The sequence below is a fragment of the Cydia pomonella genome, chromosome 11 (assembly GCF_033807575.1).
Source record: "Cydia pomonella isolate Wapato2018A chromosome 11, ilCydPomo1, whole genome shotgun sequence".
Lineage (NCBI taxonomy): Eukaryota > Metazoa > Arthropoda > Insecta > Lepidoptera > Tortricidae > Cydia > Cydia pomonella.
Genome location: NC_084713.1, coordinates 10,826,083 through 10,847,054, shown reverse-complemented (window position 1 = coordinate 10,847,054; position 20,972 = coordinate 10,826,083). Strand labels below are relative to the sequence as shown.

Here is a 20,972-nt window from a genome sequence, read left to right as displayed (position 1 = left end):
GTATTCCCATTTGTCCCCGCCGGGCACATATGGGAACAGGTGCATTCGTATGAATCATTCCCATCTGTCTCCACCTGATATATGGCGGTGGTCACGTGGGCGGGGACAAATACACCAAAATGTGAACTGTAGTCACCTATGAAATAAATAGAAATAAATATTATATATATATATAATGTGCATCTTAAACTCATGCTACTATTGTTACAGTAGTTTTTAAAATAAAGGCAAAATCTTGTTAACTTTTTTCTTCTTGTATAGGTTCTTGGACAAGCTTTGAGACACCCTATGCTGTTAAATAACACCAAGAGGAAATAAGGGTGTTTCAATTTTCATGTCGACAAAATAACCATGAGTTAGGCGCCGTGGGGCCATAAAGTAGCGACTCGAGCGGTCATCCGAGCTACCATGTAATTTTTAAAGCGTGCCCATTGGCTATTTGAAGCCTTAGAGGTCCTATAAAAACAAGAGTTATGACTTATACTAAACATATAGTTTCGCATAATATACCTAAATGCTTACAAGTTTAATGGTTGATCAAAATTTGACTTATAGGAATCTACTAGCAGACCAAGCCGTTGATGGGTTTGACAGATGAAAATATCACAAACCCTCTTACATGGCCATATTAACTCTCTAATAATATATTTGAGTTCACTGTCATGAAAAAAAGTTAAATTACCTCCTGATCATCAAATTGCAAAGTAATAAGCTTGGTTACTAGAAATATAAACATGTTTTTATTCGCCGTGCCAAGCTAAAAAAAATAAGACTAGGAATGAAGTGTCATGGACATACAGTATTTATTGATATGGTATATTATGGACCGTGTGTCTGCAATAAAGTTTACATTACAGTACATTGACAATATTTCTTCCCTTCACGAGTACTTTATACGCGTACACAATTCCGTCCGAGTAGGTTCATTTTACGCAAAAGTGTACAAATCTACCACACGATCACCACATCTCTATTAAACGACGTACCGTGTCCCTTCTTGCTAGTTAATTGTTACAGCTAGATAAGCCACGACTATAAACGTGTCCCACGTAATCGCGGGATAAGCCGGCAAATCCTCCCGCTGCGGTAGGTAAGCATTTGACAGGAATCTTGGAGTAAATTCCGGAATGTTTCCTTGGTAGCTAAACGTTAGCATAGTACCATCCGGTACGGGATTGGGCCCGTATCACATTTTACACCAATTGATGTTTTACTCAAATAAAATGTTTGAGTGACATCATTTTCTATTTTTTTCATACAAAACGTGTCAAAACATCACGACGATATACATGACAAAATTATCGGCTTACTGACGCAGCGGCGCATGGCATCTAAAATGGCATACACTATGACTACGTGAACGGGTGTTCAACCCTTCTGTACATGTCCATGTCCATGTGCTGTAAACCATCAATATTTTTTGACCACACCAGCTCGTAAAGGTTCATTTTATCTTTTGAACGCTGATGGGAACGTTAAATTTTACCCACAAGATTGGCATAGTAAGTTGATGCAAATTTTGAGTTGGTAGAATTACCTTTTACATTATGTTTGACAATTAACGTTTTAAAGTTAGTATTATCCTCATGTTCGTGTGGTAAAAAAATGTGTTTACAAATAATTATTTTTATTTGAAATTTGTATATCTATTTTAACGAAAACGACCCATCACGGTGCGTACTGCGTATAGACAAGTTAGCACTTATTGGTATAGCGGCGCGTGGCAATTCCTAAAACATCATAATATTCATACTATGTAAAGTCATATAATAAGTGTATTAATACGCAAATGCGTATGTTTATGCTTGTATACTTACATGATCATTTGCAATAACCCACAAGACCTACAAGATATTTTACATATAAAACTATCTAATTTAAAATTACATAGTCACAGGGTCCCATAGGGTCCCATAGTTCCCATACCACATTTAACATCCCGATCACCAGAACTATGGAAATTCCCATAAAATACAATTTTAACGGTGACAGACCGTTTGGTAATACCGGCCCTTAGTAGATATTATAATTCTACGAACACTTTATTGTCGTAGTATGAACACGTGCCACAGGAGCTAGCGCCCCCCGACGACAGGAGAGCAACGCTTAATACTGTAAACACAATTTCATAGACACTGCTGAGCCACCGATAACCCCCAATGCCGCAGCCTCTGTCACCGAGGAAATGCGGCATCTAAAAGCGTCAGCACTAGATCCCTTAAGCTAATCTGGATAACTTCATCTGTGGGCAAATAGGGCTGCGAGTTTTAAAGTTTGTGTTTCGTAATGAGTTTACTGCTGTTGTGTATACATTCCATTCTTTTGTGAATGCTTGATAGGAAAGTAGATTTTGAACTAATGTCTCATACTCGTACGTAGACTTAGAATGATGAATATCAAATAAAAATATAATCTGTCGAACCGTTTTTATACAAATGCGGCTAGCACGTGACTTGTGACATGTTCAGTCAGACACGTGACATGTCAATAAAAAAATTTAAAGCCACAGACATATATCCAAATAGAACTCGAAATATACCTGCTTTAACAGGCCAAACATGTTTATTTATTTATTTAAACTTTATTGCACAATATATATACAATAATGTACAAATGGCGGACTTAATGCCAAATGGCATTCTCTACCAGTCAACCACAGGGCCAAACAGAGACACTTACAATTGGTGCAGAGAGAGAGAAATAAAAAGTCAAGTCAACGAATTAAAAAGAAAAGCAAACTAATATACTTATAAACTACATATAAATCATATAAATACAAACATACATACATACTATAAATATAAGACACACATACATATATATACATACACATACATACTATAAATATAATAATGATGAATATTATTTGAACTCTTGTTTTAGCAAATGCTTACGTAACATCCGCTTGAAAGAAAACTTACTTGGAGCTTGTCTGATGTTCATGGTCTGCAGAATTTTTAAATCTTTATTTTTAAGAATTCTTTATAATACATTGTTTTTGATGGTAAAGTTTTTTTAAAGCTTATCCTGTGTTACCGTCTCCGATGTGTAGTTCATAATTTATTTGACTAAATTGTAATGGATTCCGTACTAAGATCATATGCGTCGCTCTGATATTGACATGCTTGGGATAGCTGGGGTACAAAGCGATAACATTCGACAGATATTTCACTCTGTGATCTAGTGTAGGTTGTTGAAAGATTAACCCTAAAACCGTTAATTGTCGATCCAAAGGTTGTAAACAGTACAATGCTGTCAACCGCATTAATGTAAGTGGCAATTACATACTTCAGTTGTCGAATGTTACCCCTATGTTCCCAATTATCTCCTTTGATTGTACTTGCTGCAACTGCTCAGATATATCTGTGCATCCGAAGGCATCACGTAAACAAGATATTGAATTAATTTCAAATCCAAGATAACCACAACTACAAGAATGCATGTTAATGTCCACTATGGACACAGATGATTTTATATCTTATGCAGATTGCAACATATCGTGTTCACAGAACTGTCAAATCGCATCTTAGGTTATCATAAGTTAGATTACTCATATCATATTGCCGTCTAGTCAGATGCAACCACAAACACTGTGGCATTGACACTAATACTATGTGCGATTCATTCAATATACTATTAACGGCACCAATCATGGAACATTTAAAAGAAAAATTGAAGTTTTTTTTATATTTCACTGACATCTGTAAAATTCCTACCGCTTTATGCTTTAAAAGTTGAATGTCCAATTCGTCCTCTATGTTTTGTATGTATTTAATAAAAGCTAATGCTATTAGTTTCAATATTATTAACCAATTAAAACTATGGTTTTTTGCTCCAGTCATGGGATGTTTGGCGTCATTCGTTTTCAAACTAACAAACATCCATGAAAAATTAAACTTAAGCAGGTCTTTGGCTCTTGTTTATGGTAAAATGTTGTAAGCGTTTTTAAACTGATGGTAAATACTTGTTTTACAGGATTTGTCTATACCATCCCATTACGGGTGCCTGTTTCATTATATGTTTTGATGTTGCTAATGTAAGAGCCACCCAACACTAGCGTCTTTTAAGCGTCGACGTTTAGTGGATGGCGTCGCTGCGCAGTTGCGGCAACCTTGCGTCGAACAACAGCCATAGAGTTGACTAAACGCTGACGCTCGGGAGACGCTAGTGTGGGGTGGCCCTAAAGAGAATTTGTTGCATTCTGTACTCGTAGCCATACTCCGGTTTGACGGGTGCAATTTGGTTTGACGTTTACAAAACGCGAGAAGAAACGAAACTTACTATTTATAAATCGATTTCGATAAAATTATGTCAAGACAAGTACCGTTACATAATTTTTAAATATATCAGTTTTACAATAAAATTAATTAAATTATGTAATTTTTGTTATTGTCAGAATGGCTGCAATCTATGTCAGATGTCAGACACTATAGTTTCAATAAGAATAAATCAAAGAGGTTTGCAAATAGATAACAGAGGAACAAACCTCTCAATGAATACCTATTATTTAGTTCAAGGTTCAAGGCTCATGAGTCAGATCTGATATTATGACTTAGAAATTGCTTGCTATCGACACTGATAAAACTTGAGTCGATATTTAATTAATCACTAGGACTGGAACGTTTATATATGCCCCCGAAAAACTGGGCTATGCTTGTAATGCAGCTATTTCTACCATGCGGTATCTAGTAAGAAATATTTCTAGTTGTAATAGCAAACTACGATCGCTTACGAATATCGTTCGTCGTATCGTCGCATCGTTTCGGCGTTACGCTCTTACACGTGCGCTATATTTCGCTTCATTTAGTCTATATGCGCCTACACACTGTTCCAAAAACGAGCTTATAGGCGCGTATAAAACGCTTGTCTAAAACCGCCCTAAAGATCAACTTGTGGTTAAATTTAACTATGATTTGACCAAATCATTGTTGTAATATTTTCTTCGAGCCGAGACGTAGTCGCGGCGCACTCGTGCTACGGATGAAAGTTTTCTCCAGGACCCATATTTTTCTACGCTGTGCATCTACCAGTCAATATTAATCGTACGTACATATATTAGTCTAATACCTAATGGGAAACGGTCGAAGAGATAGTTCTGAGCCGGACACTGTTACTAATTTTTAGGATGTTATTGAGCTTGCTTATCCAACATTAAGAACCTAATTGGAATCAATTAAGTAATTAAATATAAATCAATCAATAAGACTATTGATTATTAACATCCCGGTTATATCATAGATATTATAGATAGATATTATAAAATACATAATTATAAATGTATCTCATAACCTATAGCTGGTTTAATTATGATTAATCTGTAAAAAAAAACCGTTTGAATTAAGAGAATAAGAAACATTGACCTACAATTTAAAGTATAAAGATAAGGATATGTTTAAGAGATAAAATATGAATCAAACCTAAATTCATGGCATAAAGGGAGTAGGTGCAAGTGCTCAGAACAATAAAACACAGTCATCCATTATTTGGCAACCAAAAATCGTCACTAAGTATACGGTAGTAAAGACTGTGCGAAAATCATGTATTGGGTGTTATCGCATGATAATGAGAAGGGACAAATGCGATTGGAATCAGGTCAGTCGCATACGATAAACCGACGACTTTCGATACTGGCTCACAATGTAGACAAACAATGCGTTACCGAACACTGGAGGCTATATACTCACTGTGACAGACTTACAACCGTCATAGAATATTAAAGCACAATGTTTACACAGATAACAACCTAGTCCCTATAGTAAGGCTTATGTTGTAGGTACTAGACGACGATATATATAATATTAATATATAGCTATAGATAAATACTTGTACATAGAAACGAAGTGAGTCCACAATGTCCACAATCATAAACACTAACAGTTGAAATGTAGTACACTTCCGTATATTCCGTATTTTTGAAGCAATAATAATACTGTTACCCGTAATCATTGACATACTTATATCTAAGGACGAGTTACGGGCAATAAGAATGGGGCCAGTACAGCAGTGTCACGCGCACGAATTCGAGCCCATCGTGCAGTCTAACGCCACAACGCGATTGGTTGATGAGTTTGCATCACGCGCGCGATTGGTCGCAACTAGTTGCGTTAAACTGCACGATTGGCTCAAATTCGTGAGTGACACCACTAAACTAGCACCATTCTTAGTGACCGTAAGGCCCGTCCTTAGATATATGTTAATGCTCGTAGTAATTTAAGTATACTCGTAATTAAGTACTTTAAGTAGCCCCTCTTTTTAAGTCACTCCAGTTTAAGGCCCCAACTAGGTACTGTCAGAATTAATGAATAATTACTGTCGGAAAATTACGTACTTATTTAGATAAACTAGTCTGAACTCTTGATAAAGAACGCGCCTACTGATATTTTTCGTAGTAAAGATTTGATTGGTATGACTTTTTGACATTATGACGTAATTATAAAGTGATTCCATTACGCATGTTACGTTGATAATATATTTTATTACCGATATGATTTGGCTCACAAATTGTTTCCTCATGAAAATTGTGCCGCTGCAAGCCTTCTACGTTCATACGTATACGTTCATATAACATGTCTAATTGAGTGGATTTTGGAGCATTTTTACTGCCTAGTTTACTCATCATTATTGTTATATGTTCTGAAAATAACTGAAGGTGGTGAAAAATATATCAGCTAGAAATAGACAAAGCTTGAGAATTAACTACTACTACTCAATTCTGATGACCTCTCCTCCTACAATATTTGTATAAACGGCCATGGATTTTTCATTAATGAGGATTAACCGCATTGAGATATCCATCCCATAGTAGCTATCATGGTAGATGTTTATAAAAATCTAGTTTAATCAATGTTTTACCTCATGAAAAGAAGAAATCAAAACAACGAGTAGTAAAAACTGCTCAATTTCGCTATTATTTCTGACATTAACGCAATTGACAAAAAATTAAAATTGCGTTAGTGAATTTGGTCCTACATCCTTTTATCCTTAAAATTGGCGGTGTGCAAAGTTTAACCGTTACCTTCATTTCAACGCTCTTAAATATTTGCACCTCCCTCATTGTAATACTTTGTTTACAAAACGTACACCGTCACATTCCATTTTATTTGCGACATCAACATTGGAAACTAAGTCGGGACCACCCACCTAGCAATTGTTAACCAGATGTTATAATAAAGGCAATAAAATAACGATAAGCTATCATTCGTTTGAGGCCTTGATTTTGACGAGCATGAAACTTGTATTTTATTAATTGTTAATAGCCGTCGATAGTCTAATTAATGGGTCGATTCTGGGATTGGCGCCGGTGCCAAATAAACCTATCTGTCTTGAGGTAAAAAAAAACTGTTAGGTTCTATTTACTACAAATCCGGCTATTAATAGCCTACTGTATTTTTGGGTTGTTTCCAAATAACTTTTTGAACACTGCCTAAAATATTTCATAACTTAATATCATTTATACTAGTTAGTTTTATAAATAATCAAGCAACAGTGTTATACATACGTTTTAATTATAACGAACTACATTTTCTTTATTAAATCTGATATTTTTTGCCGTCACTTACTATACAAAGAAATATCGCGAGTCATGACACCCCGCAGCAAACGGTATGGCTCTTGTGGTTCCGAACACTAACGAGGTAATCAACAACTGTTGAAAGGATAGTTTTTATCGAAATTTAGAGTACCAGCTGCTGAATGAACATAAAAAACTTATTCTAATAAAAACCCTACCTATAAAACCAAATGATAACACACATTCTGTTTGACACGAACAATCATAAGTTTGTAAAGCAAAAAACGTCTTTATAACCTTTCACGGAAACGTTTCCCCGTTGCGCCAAATTATGTTATTTTGGTCCAATTAAATAATAATGAGTGCACGTATGTGTGTGGTATTTTTTGCAAAACGGAGGGCCTTATGGGTTTTATATTATTATACTTTTTATAAAATAACAACTTAATTTGGGAAGGCACTGCTCCGCCTACATCGATTGATTTCATATAATTTTCGTTCCGCCTACCTTCTCCCGATGAATTTTCACAAAAAATGAACCACATAAAAATCGGCGGTAAAGCTGAACGAAATTCTTGAGATTTTTTTATACAATGCGGACACTTCGGACAAATGTGACAATACATGTCGACCAAGTTATCTGTAAACATTGAACTTTGAGTTTATGTAATACTGATAATAAATAAGATATCGTAATAATGGCGGCGCTTTAAAAAAAGTACCTATGTGAGCACTTGAAAAAATACTAACAGACAGGTACGGTCGTTGCCCCAACTTAAGTAACCAAGTAGCCGTACTAAGTATTTGTATAGAAAAGTTATCGCTTTGATACGCGGGAGTGAAATAGTATTTTACTACGAGTATTACACGCGTTAACAATTTTCGTGATTCACTTTACGTAACTGGCTTTGAAATCTTTTGAAAGAATTTTCCTAAAACCCTAAGGCATACGATACTTCCGTTATTCAGAACAGTCGTTTTTCTAAATGACTTCGAGTAATTAAATTTCTTTATCAGTACTTCAAAATCTAATTTTAATTAAAAAGTATCACATATTTCACGCGGTATTCGTCAGGAGGCGGAGACATTGATTCCGATGAAAACTTAACGCACCAAGCTATCATGAACCCTGACACGGATTGAAAAGTACTGGATAACGTGTCAGGGAACAACGGAGATAAATATTAAATCGTTAAATTTAATATTGGCCACGTCGTTTCTTTTATTGCCTCACAACTAACACGTATGCTAACATGGGTCAAGTGATTAAAAATTTTGTAGCTTCAAATAAATGTTTATTCTCACGCAATTATTGTTCATATTAGATTAATGGTTTTCCGGCTAGTATTAGTTAACATATAGAAAGTATAATTTTATTGATATAATTGATGGTTAATATTGTGTTTTTCTCATGAACGATAAACGCGTGTGATCACTTGGTACCTTATGGGATATACCTAAGTTACAGATTAAACACTTCAATGATACTCGTATGATTATATTTTCCGTCTTATCACAGAGGACTAAAGTGCAAAAGTGTAAATTTTACATATTGTAGACATGTAGTGAATAATCCTTTCTCATCGTGTTTCATCACTTAAGTAGTAAGTACATCGTATTTTGTTACTTTTTGTACTGACACTGACTAATATGACTAATACGAACACTATCATGACAAATACGAACGTTTCCAAAAAATACGATGGGAAAAGGTTATTCCCTACTCTTGTACAGTCAAAGAATTTAATTTCCATAGAATTCATACCTACTTAAAACATACCCATTCATCACACATACTTAAAACAGGTGCTATTGTCACTGACAAGGTACGAAATGGTACTAAAACTAAATTCCCTGACCGTACATTTTTTTTGAGGTCGATTGTTTGTGCGCGTGCGCGCATTCGCATATGACAGTGTTTTTACATCAACAACAGTGTACATTAGCTACATAATATGTATTATAATACTATCACAATGCAAACTGACGTACAAATACTCGTACTACCTATACCTAGATATCTATATTATACCTAATGTTATTGTCTTTATTAGGCCACTATTCGCTTGTAACATGATCCCTGTAATCTTGATTCGCATTTTACACGTACACCTTTCTGTGTGAAGGACGTCATAATAACACGATACTGCGACCTATGACCACGGCTTAAAGTTCAAAATCGAACCTTATGTTTGTAGTCTTCCGATAGCTTTACACAATATGGAAGATTTCAATGTGCCTGCATGGGCTAATCTTTAGTTACCCTGTCATCAAATAAAGAATATAATTGGAGTTTACTTGTGTTCGCTGATATTTTTATTTATCGCTTTTGCGTATTTTTGTCCAAATAAAGATACCTTTATGAATAGATTGTTTTTAATTAAATTGACTAACTTACCAATTCGAATGTACACTGATATCAGAATGACATGTAACTGATGTCATTCAGTTATCATTAATTTCGCTATTATTTGTCCGTATATGTATTGGCGCGGGCGAGACTCGCGATAACTAAATAACATCATTTAAATATCATTATGATGTCAGTGTACGTTCGAATGGGCCTGCAATTGTAAAAAATATTCTTGTGAGTTGTTAATTTTCAATCTGTATAGATATCTAAAACCTACTCTTACTCAATATATTTACAATATATTATGGCTCCTCTACAGGATGGCCCAGCGGTGGACCAGCCAGATGGCCATGTAATGGTTGAGAGCCACGTGTAGATGCGTATGCATCATCGCTGGCCCACTACCTTTGATGTGCGGACGATCAACCGACACCGTGGCCATCCCATCGCCATCTATCATGCTGGCCCATCTTAGTGGCCCAATATGATGGCATATCGTGCAAAGGAGCCATTAGCTTTTGTCTGCAGTTTTGAATGTGCACACGCAGATTTTACTGGAAAAGCATGTGTATCAAAGTTGACTAAGCAACAACTTAAGGTTTCCAATTTTTTTTCCACAGTGTCTTTTACCCCCACTTTACCATTTGACTAGTTATCTGAATCGCTAAATATATTTGCAAAAAAAAAACACGCAACATACCTATACACTGCGCGAAAAAAAGAAATGTGAAAGTATATTTGCGAAGATGACCGCTAAAAGTTGCATACTCTTACAAAAATCAAACATTGAGTAATATCTTACAATGGATACTTATCTAATACCTGTTTGCAAATACTTGTAATTTCTCTGTTTTAAACAAACTATGAAATGAAGAAATAATGTATGACAGATTTTCGCTACATTTCACTCGATATAGGAACAATTGAGTCTTCCATTTAGTGTAACTAACCATCTACGTTTTATATTCACACGTGTGCTAACTAGGGGCACGACTTCTAGTGATTGAGCAAAATGTTTTAGGTAAAAAAAACTATATCGATATCCTTCCTACTGGGTCCTAGTCTTACCTATCCTTATTAATTACAGTACCCAATAAAGGATTTTCAATGAGCATATGTAAACCGGCATATTATTTGAAGCGCTCCGTATTAGCCACACAAACCATTACATTTTGTTTACGAATTATGTATGATACAGAATCATTCATTTTGTTAAAATATGTGTAACATTAAAAGTGTTACATTAAATATAAACAATATATTACGAAATAAAATACTGCTGTTTCAAATTGTAGACGCCTTTTCACTTCGAGACGTTAACAAACAGTATTTTAATCGACATAAGAGATCAGAGGTAAACACTAGGTAATTAGGTACTAATATAGTATAGGTATAATAATAATAACACAAAATAATTTTCGTGGATTTTACCTGACTTTGATTATATCGAGATACAATGCAACTAGCAGGTAATTTATGCAACAAGGAAGTAAATAGGAAACTATGATGAAGCTTCACGCAATACAATTATTATTAAAACTTAATATATTAATAAAGTTTCATCAATTTGGTTTAACCGTTTTATACATAAGCACCAATTTATAATATAATGTATTTTACCTTATCACCCCTTATAAGTACAATAATAAGCACTTCCAAGTTTACTTGTGCTTGTACTTGTGCGTAAGGCTAAGAAAATAATTTATAAGTATGTAAGAAAAAGAAAATACATACTTACTTATCTCTGCTAGACATTTGTTTAAAGTAGAATTATATTTATCGTTGTTACCTATATCCTTATTAATGTATCATAATCAAAGTTAATGATGTAGGTATAGATTGAATTGATTTATTTTTAGGTATCAGGTCGTATCAAATTTGAAAAATTCTAGAGCATTATCATATGCCATTAGGCAAGTAACGGGACAAGAACATAAATAAAAGATAGGAATTTAAATAACTTGCAATACAGGTAAAACTTCGTCCTAATTCCCTAGTCCCTTCGTAATACCTTTAAATTCTAGAATTCACAATAAGGCAAATTCCCGGTATTTCCGATATTTTCAGTAACAATAATACGTGTACCATAATGGGGTTGTTATAAACTTTAACCTCGCACATACCCCGTTATGGCGCGTACCTGCGACTGGCCGTTGACCCTTCAAGTATTGACATATTCCTATACGTTCCCGTGTACGACTTCTATATACCTACATAGCGTACTGTAGAACGCGGACTCGTAAGTTTTCACCTCGCAACTGCTAAACAATGTTATGCTTTCTGTGAATACTGAGGCTATTACATCGACGTTAGGTTCATTTCATTTCTTATTGGTTATAATTTTATAGTATAATTAATATATATTTTCAATGCGTATTGATATCAAAACGGGGCTTTAATAACATAATGTTACTGAACTACCTACGTTTATTATCACAGAGTTTTTAAACGAATCCTTTATTTAAAATGCAATTCTTACTTCTTTTAACTAAATTTAAAATATATCAATGAGAGAACACGCATTTTAGCTAATATATTGTCTACTCGCGTCGTCAAATTGGCGTGACTATTTACATACAAAGCTGAAATAGAATTGTAAAGCAGATCACCGGATTTTGTAATTTTGTATTCATCTCGTGATAAGTAGACAAGACCTACGTTCACTTGTCCAGCAGTTATCTGTTGTGGAGTACTGAAGATGATGGTACTTACGCTGGTCGTTTCCATCGGAGCGAGCCATGACAGTGCCGTTTGGCAACACGTTGACGTAGAGGTGCGAGCACTGGCTGTACAGGCGGACCGACCGGACCATCGATGGCACCGCACCGCAGATCACCACCTGCAGAGCAAACATTTTTTTGAAATTTATGTCAACAAAGAATAACATTTCGTCTCGTCCACTAGGATTTCAATTTCAGACTTTCCGTCGCCACTTTAGGGCGGTTGCGGTTTGTTGACAAATTGTGTAAACGCAGAGCACTGATTTATATACTCGTACATTTCTCAAAAAACTTTCTTTACAGAGGGTGGCAGTGTTATTAGACTTATTAGTTTGAATACTTATCAGCACGTGACAAGTTAAGGTTAAATAATATTATACAAAAACATATACTCAATTAGAAGATACAGTCATAGCAGTGCTTTAACTGGACAGTTAGATGAGCAAGCCATATGTTTATATGATGTATATATATAGTGACGAGACAGAGCTATCGACCGAGCGCTCACGAGGTGTGAACTCATCACTGGGCACTCGGCCTAGAAAAGAACTACGCGGCCGAGACAGCAACTCGGTCTTTGATCTTTTTACTGGACAGAGTGCTGTCTCGCAATTATACTAGTGTGTAACAAACAAGCAAAGGTGTCAACGAGTTAATAGTAACATTAACTCTGACACCGGCATTCTGACTATCACGTAAAACACTTTCGCGTTGACGCTCTGAGTGTGCTTGTGTGTTTTTAGCACTATCAATTTAATTTGATATCACTATTTTGTTGTCTCAACTGATCTTCTTTAACTATTAGCTTTAAAAGAGCCATCTTGTAAGGGGAGATCTGATAATAAGATAATGGGTTTGTATGGCTCGAACTTTATACGGGCGAGGGTGAAGCGTGGAAAATCACAGGGTAGCCGCTATCAATGCACGGCATTTGCTCACCCCACGTTTGTCTATTGAATCATGCAAGATACGGGACAGTTCCTACATTTGTCATTCAAAACTAGGTAAGCCGCGCGCTTGTGCTTCTGTCGTATCGGTCAATAATGTAGTGGTATATTATTGACCAGTACGTCATGTACGTATTGTCTCAACGAGTATGAAAAATCCCTAAAATAAACATTTTAGGCAATCTTTTTCATGTTACGTCTTAACGGTTTTTTTATTTTATTTTTAATAACTATATTTTGCCAGATATTTAACCTCTTAAGATATATTTAGAAGTACGGTCATTATACCTATAAATATTACCCTTTAATAATGTTTTTACAAAGTCGCAACATATTAATTTATTCTCCTACTTATTATGTATAATTAATTATTGTATACTTAATTGATACTGTACGGAATTTTCGAATTTACTTAAAACAAAGCACGTGTCTTGTAGTTTAATGTTTGAGTTATGTTAATGTTTAATTAATCAATATTAGCTCAGTAATGAATCCACAGGCGAAGTGGAAAAAACCTTTACTTTTAACTATTATCATTTTGTCAATGAAATTCAAATGTCACGTGTCTTAAACGTGTAGACACATTTCATTCAAGAATTTAATCATAACCTACGTTTTGCACAATGAATGGAACGCCATATGTTACGACATTTAATTAAAGTGCATTCAAGCCAATGCGGTATAGTTAATTACAACAGAGTCTATTGGCGAAAAAAAAATTACTGCATATACCTACAATGTGGAAAAAATTAATGGAGGTAAAGTACTTTAAAACCTTAAAATTAGCTCATTTTACTTAAAGGAAACAATCTTTTCTTTTTAAAAAGACTCAACGCGATATATCAACTGCCTTTTCTAGCAGGGATTATGGCAGTGAAAAGACTAACCCCCTTATTCATAAACGTGTACTAAAGTTACGATGCCGCTAATAATCGTTTGTCCCTTTCCATCATACCAATACGTCGGAAAGGGACAAACGATTATTAGCGGCACTTACCCCTGTAAGTGCGTATCACTCTTTCTTTAACAGGAAAGGGAACACCAGTTTCTCCTTACAAACGTTGTCCCCATTTTCCTGTCTGAATACTGACAATAATAATAATAATTCAGCCTATATACGTCCCACTGCTGGGCACAGGTCTCCTCTCATGCGCGAGAGGGCTCGGGCTAAAGTCCCCACGCTAGCCCCATGCGGATTGGGGACTTGACATACACCTTTGAATTTCTTCGCAGATGTATGCAGGTTTCTTCACGATGTTTTCCTTCACCGAAAAGCTAGTGGTAGCTAATATCAAATGATATTTCATACATAAGTTCCAAAAACCGAGTGGTACGAGCCAGGATTTGAACCCACGACCTCCGAATTGAAAGTCGGACGTCATATCCACTCGGCCACCACCGCTTGAATACTGACATTATGGAAAATATGCTTCTTTAAATTTATGTATCTTAACCATATGCCTATGCCCCTTGTGACAAAATATTTTCGAAAATATTATTATTAAGAAAATGAGGATTACGTTTATATATAACGGCGATTTCACCTTAACAGCTTACCAAACGAAGGGTCATCAACATCGATATTTTGTAAGGATTCTGTACTCTTAGCACTCACACAGCTCTTATTGATATGTTGTGAATATTGTTAAGTAAATTTGAACTTAAAGATGTTATATCAGTTCCAGTATTAGAAGGTGAATGATAAAGACTATACGAGTACTTTTGTTGAATCATAGTAAATGCGTGCATACGCCGCTCTTACAATCATAGGTACTATTTTACGACTTAGGAAGTCATTGTGTAGGTCTGATGTCGTCACAGTGTGACGGAAAATGATTACTCTGAATCGTTCAAACGATAACATTACAGGCAGCAAATCATCGGATTACGCCAACTTTAGTCACTGGTCTTGAATCCCAGTTAAGTATCGTAATGTGCGTCATGCCATACGTTTGATGGTAACTCAATACCGTTAAGCACTTAGGAAGGCAAAAGAAGCATCTGGTTAAGGAATTTAGCGTGCGTAATCAGTAGCGTCAGATACTTTATATCATTGCTTTTAAAATGAATAAATAAAACTGATTGTAATACAACTTATGCAGTTCTACTACAATCTTATTGACACCATGTCTGTAAATCGCAAGGAAGTTTCTCTCTACCCAGTCCTAATGAAGAAGCTAAAATCGTGAGATCCGTTTTTGCGTGTGGCCGATGTCCTATCGCGATGTGATAGCTTGAATTAGTTTCCCTATTCTGACCATATATTCCTTTTGATGCAAGCATTGTTGAGGAAAATACTGAGGAAAACCATTGTATATATGAGCTGTGACGCCATAACAACTATATAGAATTGAATAGCGCATTTTCTACTGGTTGACTTCCACGCGCTCGGCAAGCAGGAAGAGTGATACTCCTAGGCTTTCACCATTAATGGCGCCTCAGCTGACTCATTACGCAGATCTGATCGGCATCTCGTGAACCCCTGAACTTCACAATACAGTTATACCGGCCACTGATTAATTTGACTTACATTGTTAACATTATTCTATTTAAAAAAATACTTGCATAAAAAGTTAACAACAGTTTTTTACCCGCTATATTTAGCAGTACCTAGGCAAATATTATTGTGTGTTTAACCGTTTTTTCATATTTAAGGCTGCTAAAACTCAAAGTATAACGACCATTATTTGGGAATATTAAATGTATGAATCAATAATATCATAAAAGTATAACTACCTATTTCACTATAAATCAACACTTGACATGAGCAGCAACTGACTTACGTAGTTTAAGATTTGTAATAGGACAAAACATATAACATTAATCCTGCAGGTGAATTATGGATGGATGGCTGAAACATATAAGTGTCACTTTTTAACAGAACGCAATCGAGATAGATGAACATTGTTTTTATCATGCGTAGACAAACACGACCGTCAATTTGTACAGTTCTTATAAATCGAGTTAGCCGTATATTAGCCTGAAACACTAATTTTCCTAAACTGAAAGATGCTGAAAGTCGTGTTTTCACGTTCTGACGATTTGTCACCTTCACCGTTTCTGTAGCCAATCGCTTTAACGGACACGTATTATCTGTCAACTAATACGGTAGTAATACGCTTATTATTACTCGCTTCGGCAAACTTCGTTTATTTTCAGCGCCCACGGTAATGAATTAAATAATGACATGTCACTACCAATTACCGAGGAACAGATCAAATGTCGACGCATATAATTTAAATTGTATCATAGTATTTATTTCCTTGTCAGCATAGGCCTTCGGATAGAGCCTCGATCCATAATCACATTAAATTTATAATTATTACTAGAAACAACGGCTTCAAGCACCACAATAAGGAAACAATCGATCGTTTTAATGGGTCAGGCGTGCTCGGCTAATCCGTCATACTGAGGGTTCGGAATGTGCAATACAAGCGATAGTTACCCTTATTTTGATTAAGTGAAAGTCGTTTGTTGGTTAGTGTTAAAGGATGCGTTTGGACGTTTTGAATGCGGGCGGGCGGTGTCATATTCAGGTGGGAAAGCATAGGCTACCGCGACGCGGTCGGCGCTCAGCCATATTGCGTTTCACGTGAACTTTGTGTAAACAATACTGGGATTACTTATACTCTTTAATGTTGAAAGTCTTTCTTCGACTGTTTCTTTAATTATAAAGTAGGTACTCGTCGGAATTTAGTGTTGAAATAAATTAGCTGACAAAGATAGAACGATTGACACATTGGTACACAATAAACTAAATTTAACAATTGCTTTTATTTCACTTCTAGCCTTCCCAAGATACAAGTAACATATATTCATTGATTAATCAAGAAATTCTTGCGACCGCTGAGGGTTGAAAAAACCCGGAGAAATTTCCGTTTTTTTTCTAAAAGCCATGTTTTTTAAAAAAAAATTCGGTAAAAACAATGTCACTTAGTATCTATATTTTTCCGATAAAAACGAACAAATCTGAAAAAAAAACGCATTTTGAAAAGAACTTGTGAATTTTTCCTTAGGTACCTTAGCTACACCTGCTTAGTCTTGTGTTTTGTTATCCAAATGCTGGCAATCTTTCCCAAAAAAACTGAAAAAAAAAGAAAAAAAAAACGAAAATTTCAAAACGCCCTAAATAAAACACGATTTGATTTTTTCGAGAATTTTCAACTCTATTCCCGGTAGCTCGATTGATAGAAAGACATTAAATTTGTGGGTTCGAATCCAGCTTGTAGTACACATTTTTCATAGGACTAAAAATTTAATTTATCACAAATATTATTAAGAAACATTGTAAGTTAAAACTGATTTGCTTATTACCTTCGATTGAATACACGCAGGATGCACGTGGTATTATTTTAAGAATAATCATAAAAATTCCGGTAAACATCTAATTTGTTCAAAATAGACGCTCTGGTAATCACGTTGGTGCTTGAAGTACCTTTTTTTGGGTAAAGCACTTATCTAGATCTAACTTACCTATGTAGGTAACACGCGCAAACCTCGTGCGTACACGAAAAAGACGACTCCCACAGTTTATTCTTAAACTAATTTGTATAAAACATGAAAAGTCGTACCTGATCGATATTTTCCTTTGTACGTACACAAATGACTTGTTATTTTTATAATTATTGCATTATTTCGAACTATAAAACCGAACCATATTTATCGAAGTATGTTTTTAATATAAAATGTAATAAACATTATTATAATGATGCTTATTAAGGCGCAGGGTAGGGCAAGGCATTCTCCATACAAACCTTGTGCAAGTTTTATTTGTTAGTTTTGGCTCTATAGCATTTCATTTTATTTTTTGCTTGTATATATTAGATATACACAGAACTTGATGTAGAAATTTGTCTTTATTTAAAAAAAATGAAAATTAAGTAAATCATCAGAATTATACAGTTCTAAGTTGACATCGCCGCTTTCAGAAAAATACCAAACAGGTATGATCGACAATCTCGATACGAAAACAAACTTAGCTTCAGTGGTCTTGCATTGTTTCATAATCATCTCATGGGAACATCAACTTGTAACGCTAGTTAATACAGAAAAGTACATTTTATGCATATACTTTCAATCCAAAGCGTAAATTTCGAAATTTGTATATTAATACCAATATAAACTACACGTAATCATATCATAACAAGTCAAAACAGTCACATTTGGAAGTAACGGTCGCATTTCCAAATATAAATGGCGTTCATTATGTTAATAGTTAAGTCTAATATTTGTGAGATCTGTAGAAAGTGCATTTTATTTCATAGATGTTAATAGAGCCGTCAATCTATGTGGTTTCATGACACCAGTTATGCTGGAGATCGAACCGTGGTTAAAGTTTGCAATGGAACCATACTTCCAATTGTTACGTACCTATTACCTAAACTGGTTGGTTTTTAACAATCTTAATCTTAAACGCAATTGACTATGCGAGAGACAATATGAATATGAAGGAAGTGATGACAACAGGATATGAAAGAAATAAGACATTTCAAAACGGTAAGCGAATGATTATTTATTTCAACTTTTTTAATAAAAAAATATGTATAAAAAGTCGGATTTATATCATGCAATATTTTTAAATATATTAGAGTATACGTGCACAGGGGTCCTTTGCTTGGTTATCTACGAGGCCCCAAACAACATAACCGTAGCCCTTTAGCTAGTCAGTGCCCAGTTAAGATACCATCACACTTATCAAAAGGTTTATGCCTCGTTTGGCGGGTAAACCGGCCACACACGCGACAGATAACGGCTACGTAATAATTGTTTTCGGTAGATAAAACAAGCAAACAGTTTAATGGACGCGTGTATAATGTTTGAACGGGAATTTGCAGATTTTGATAAAATAAAAAGTAATTGTTTACGAAAATGTCGAGGTAACGTGCAAGATACTTACTGTGTTTGATTAATGTCATGATTATAATAATTTGCTCTTTAAGCCTATGTTAAAATGTAGACAAGACAATTTAACAAACCACCGCAAATATTTTTACACGTACTACACGTTTCACGTGCTTTATGTACCTAGATAATCAGCGATGTCTTGATTGTTCGCCAAAAACAACACCTATAGGTAAATTACCTACGGTAAATCACCTTGTCTGTAATTTAAGCATATTTTCATATATAAATGGCGATAGTTTTAAGTTCTAATCACAGTTGAAGCGCTCAGACATTCACTGCACATAGCACTACCTTGCAAAACAACAGAAAAAGGGTGTTCTCAGCTTAGGGTTCCCGTAAGGCGGGATTCCACCAGTGTTACCACCGGTGCAAAAATGACGCACGCTGGTGAAATCCCGCCTTTATGAATATAAATGAACAGTCTTTATTATTTTGTTTAATACGACCATACATATCAAGACTAGACATTTCTTCCTTCTGCATAGCAATAGTTCACCATTCCTGTTATGCCATACTTGTTTGAGTATTATTATGTTAGTATTCGTCTTCCTCTGATGCTGTTTTCATAATATAAAAATCTTGTAAATTGATCTCATGGACGCTCGATATTGGTCTGGTCTGTCATTGCCTTTTAATTCGTGTAGCTACCGTTGGCGCTTGTTGCGTATGCAGCTGTAATGTTCAGCCAAGGTATGGTTGGACCGGACCGATACAGTGTTATGTTTACGATGCTTGATATATAATCTTTACTTAATTTAGTCGTTATCTTTTATATATTTTTCAATTTGTTCACTCTATATTATTTTAAGACTTTTTCCTTCTTGTCTGTTACCTTTCGTGATTTTTCTCACTTGATGGTCTCATCGGAAGAAGAAGAAGCGCTGGAAGCCACCAGCAACATGCTGAGATGAGGCCATTTCGAGGCACTTTATACTTTCTTTGTTTTTGTTATATCATGTAATTTAATGTGTCTTGTTTGTGTTTACGAATAAAAATTATTATATTCTATTTTACTACTTTAGGGTAATGGACTTGAAACACCACACTTAATGCTTTGCTATTTTTTAATTTCAAATCTGAATGGATCCATTAATTAGTGGTCGTTTGAACGAGCAGCGAGTGGCAGTGATGGCCACGCCTGACTGCGCGGGCGAGGGTTGTTTACACCAAATTGTCTAACCAGACGTTCATAAATACCTACAAATTACCCAATACACAGCAGTATACTGCGCGAATCGGATTAAAATACATATATATTCACTTAATTAAATAGGTAGACTTTCTGATAAATAAAATAAAAATTGGATGGATTGTATCGTAAGTACTCGTCATCGCAGTGATCTTTCAGTCTATTGAATATAATTCATTCGGTAGGTGTGAAACATCCTTAATAGCCCCGCAACTTACTCCAGTGTTCTAAAATTCTTGCTTAAGTTAATACACCTCTGGAGTTGCAGGCGTCCATAGGCTGCGGTGACTGCTTACCATCAGGCGGGGCCCGTATGCTTGTTTTCCACCGACGTGGTATAAAAAAACAC

The 20,972-nt window shown here is 35.3% G+C and overlaps 1 protein-coding gene across 4 annotated transcripts in view; it reads right to left on the bottom strand.

Moving 5' to 3' along the window:
• LOC133522823 (uncharacterized) overlaps positions 1-20,972 on the bottom strand; it is a 112,633-nt gene that overhangs the window by 5,919 nt on the left and 85,742 nt on the right. For all 4 annotated transcript variants that reach the window (XM_061858282.1, XM_061858284.1, XM_061858283.1 and 1 more), the window contains one exon: positions 12,576-12,702. In XM_061858282.1, coding sequence (XP_061714266.1) covers positions 12,576-12,702 — 127 coding nt within the window. The remainder of the gene's footprint in view (positions 1-12,575; positions 12,703-20,972) is intronic.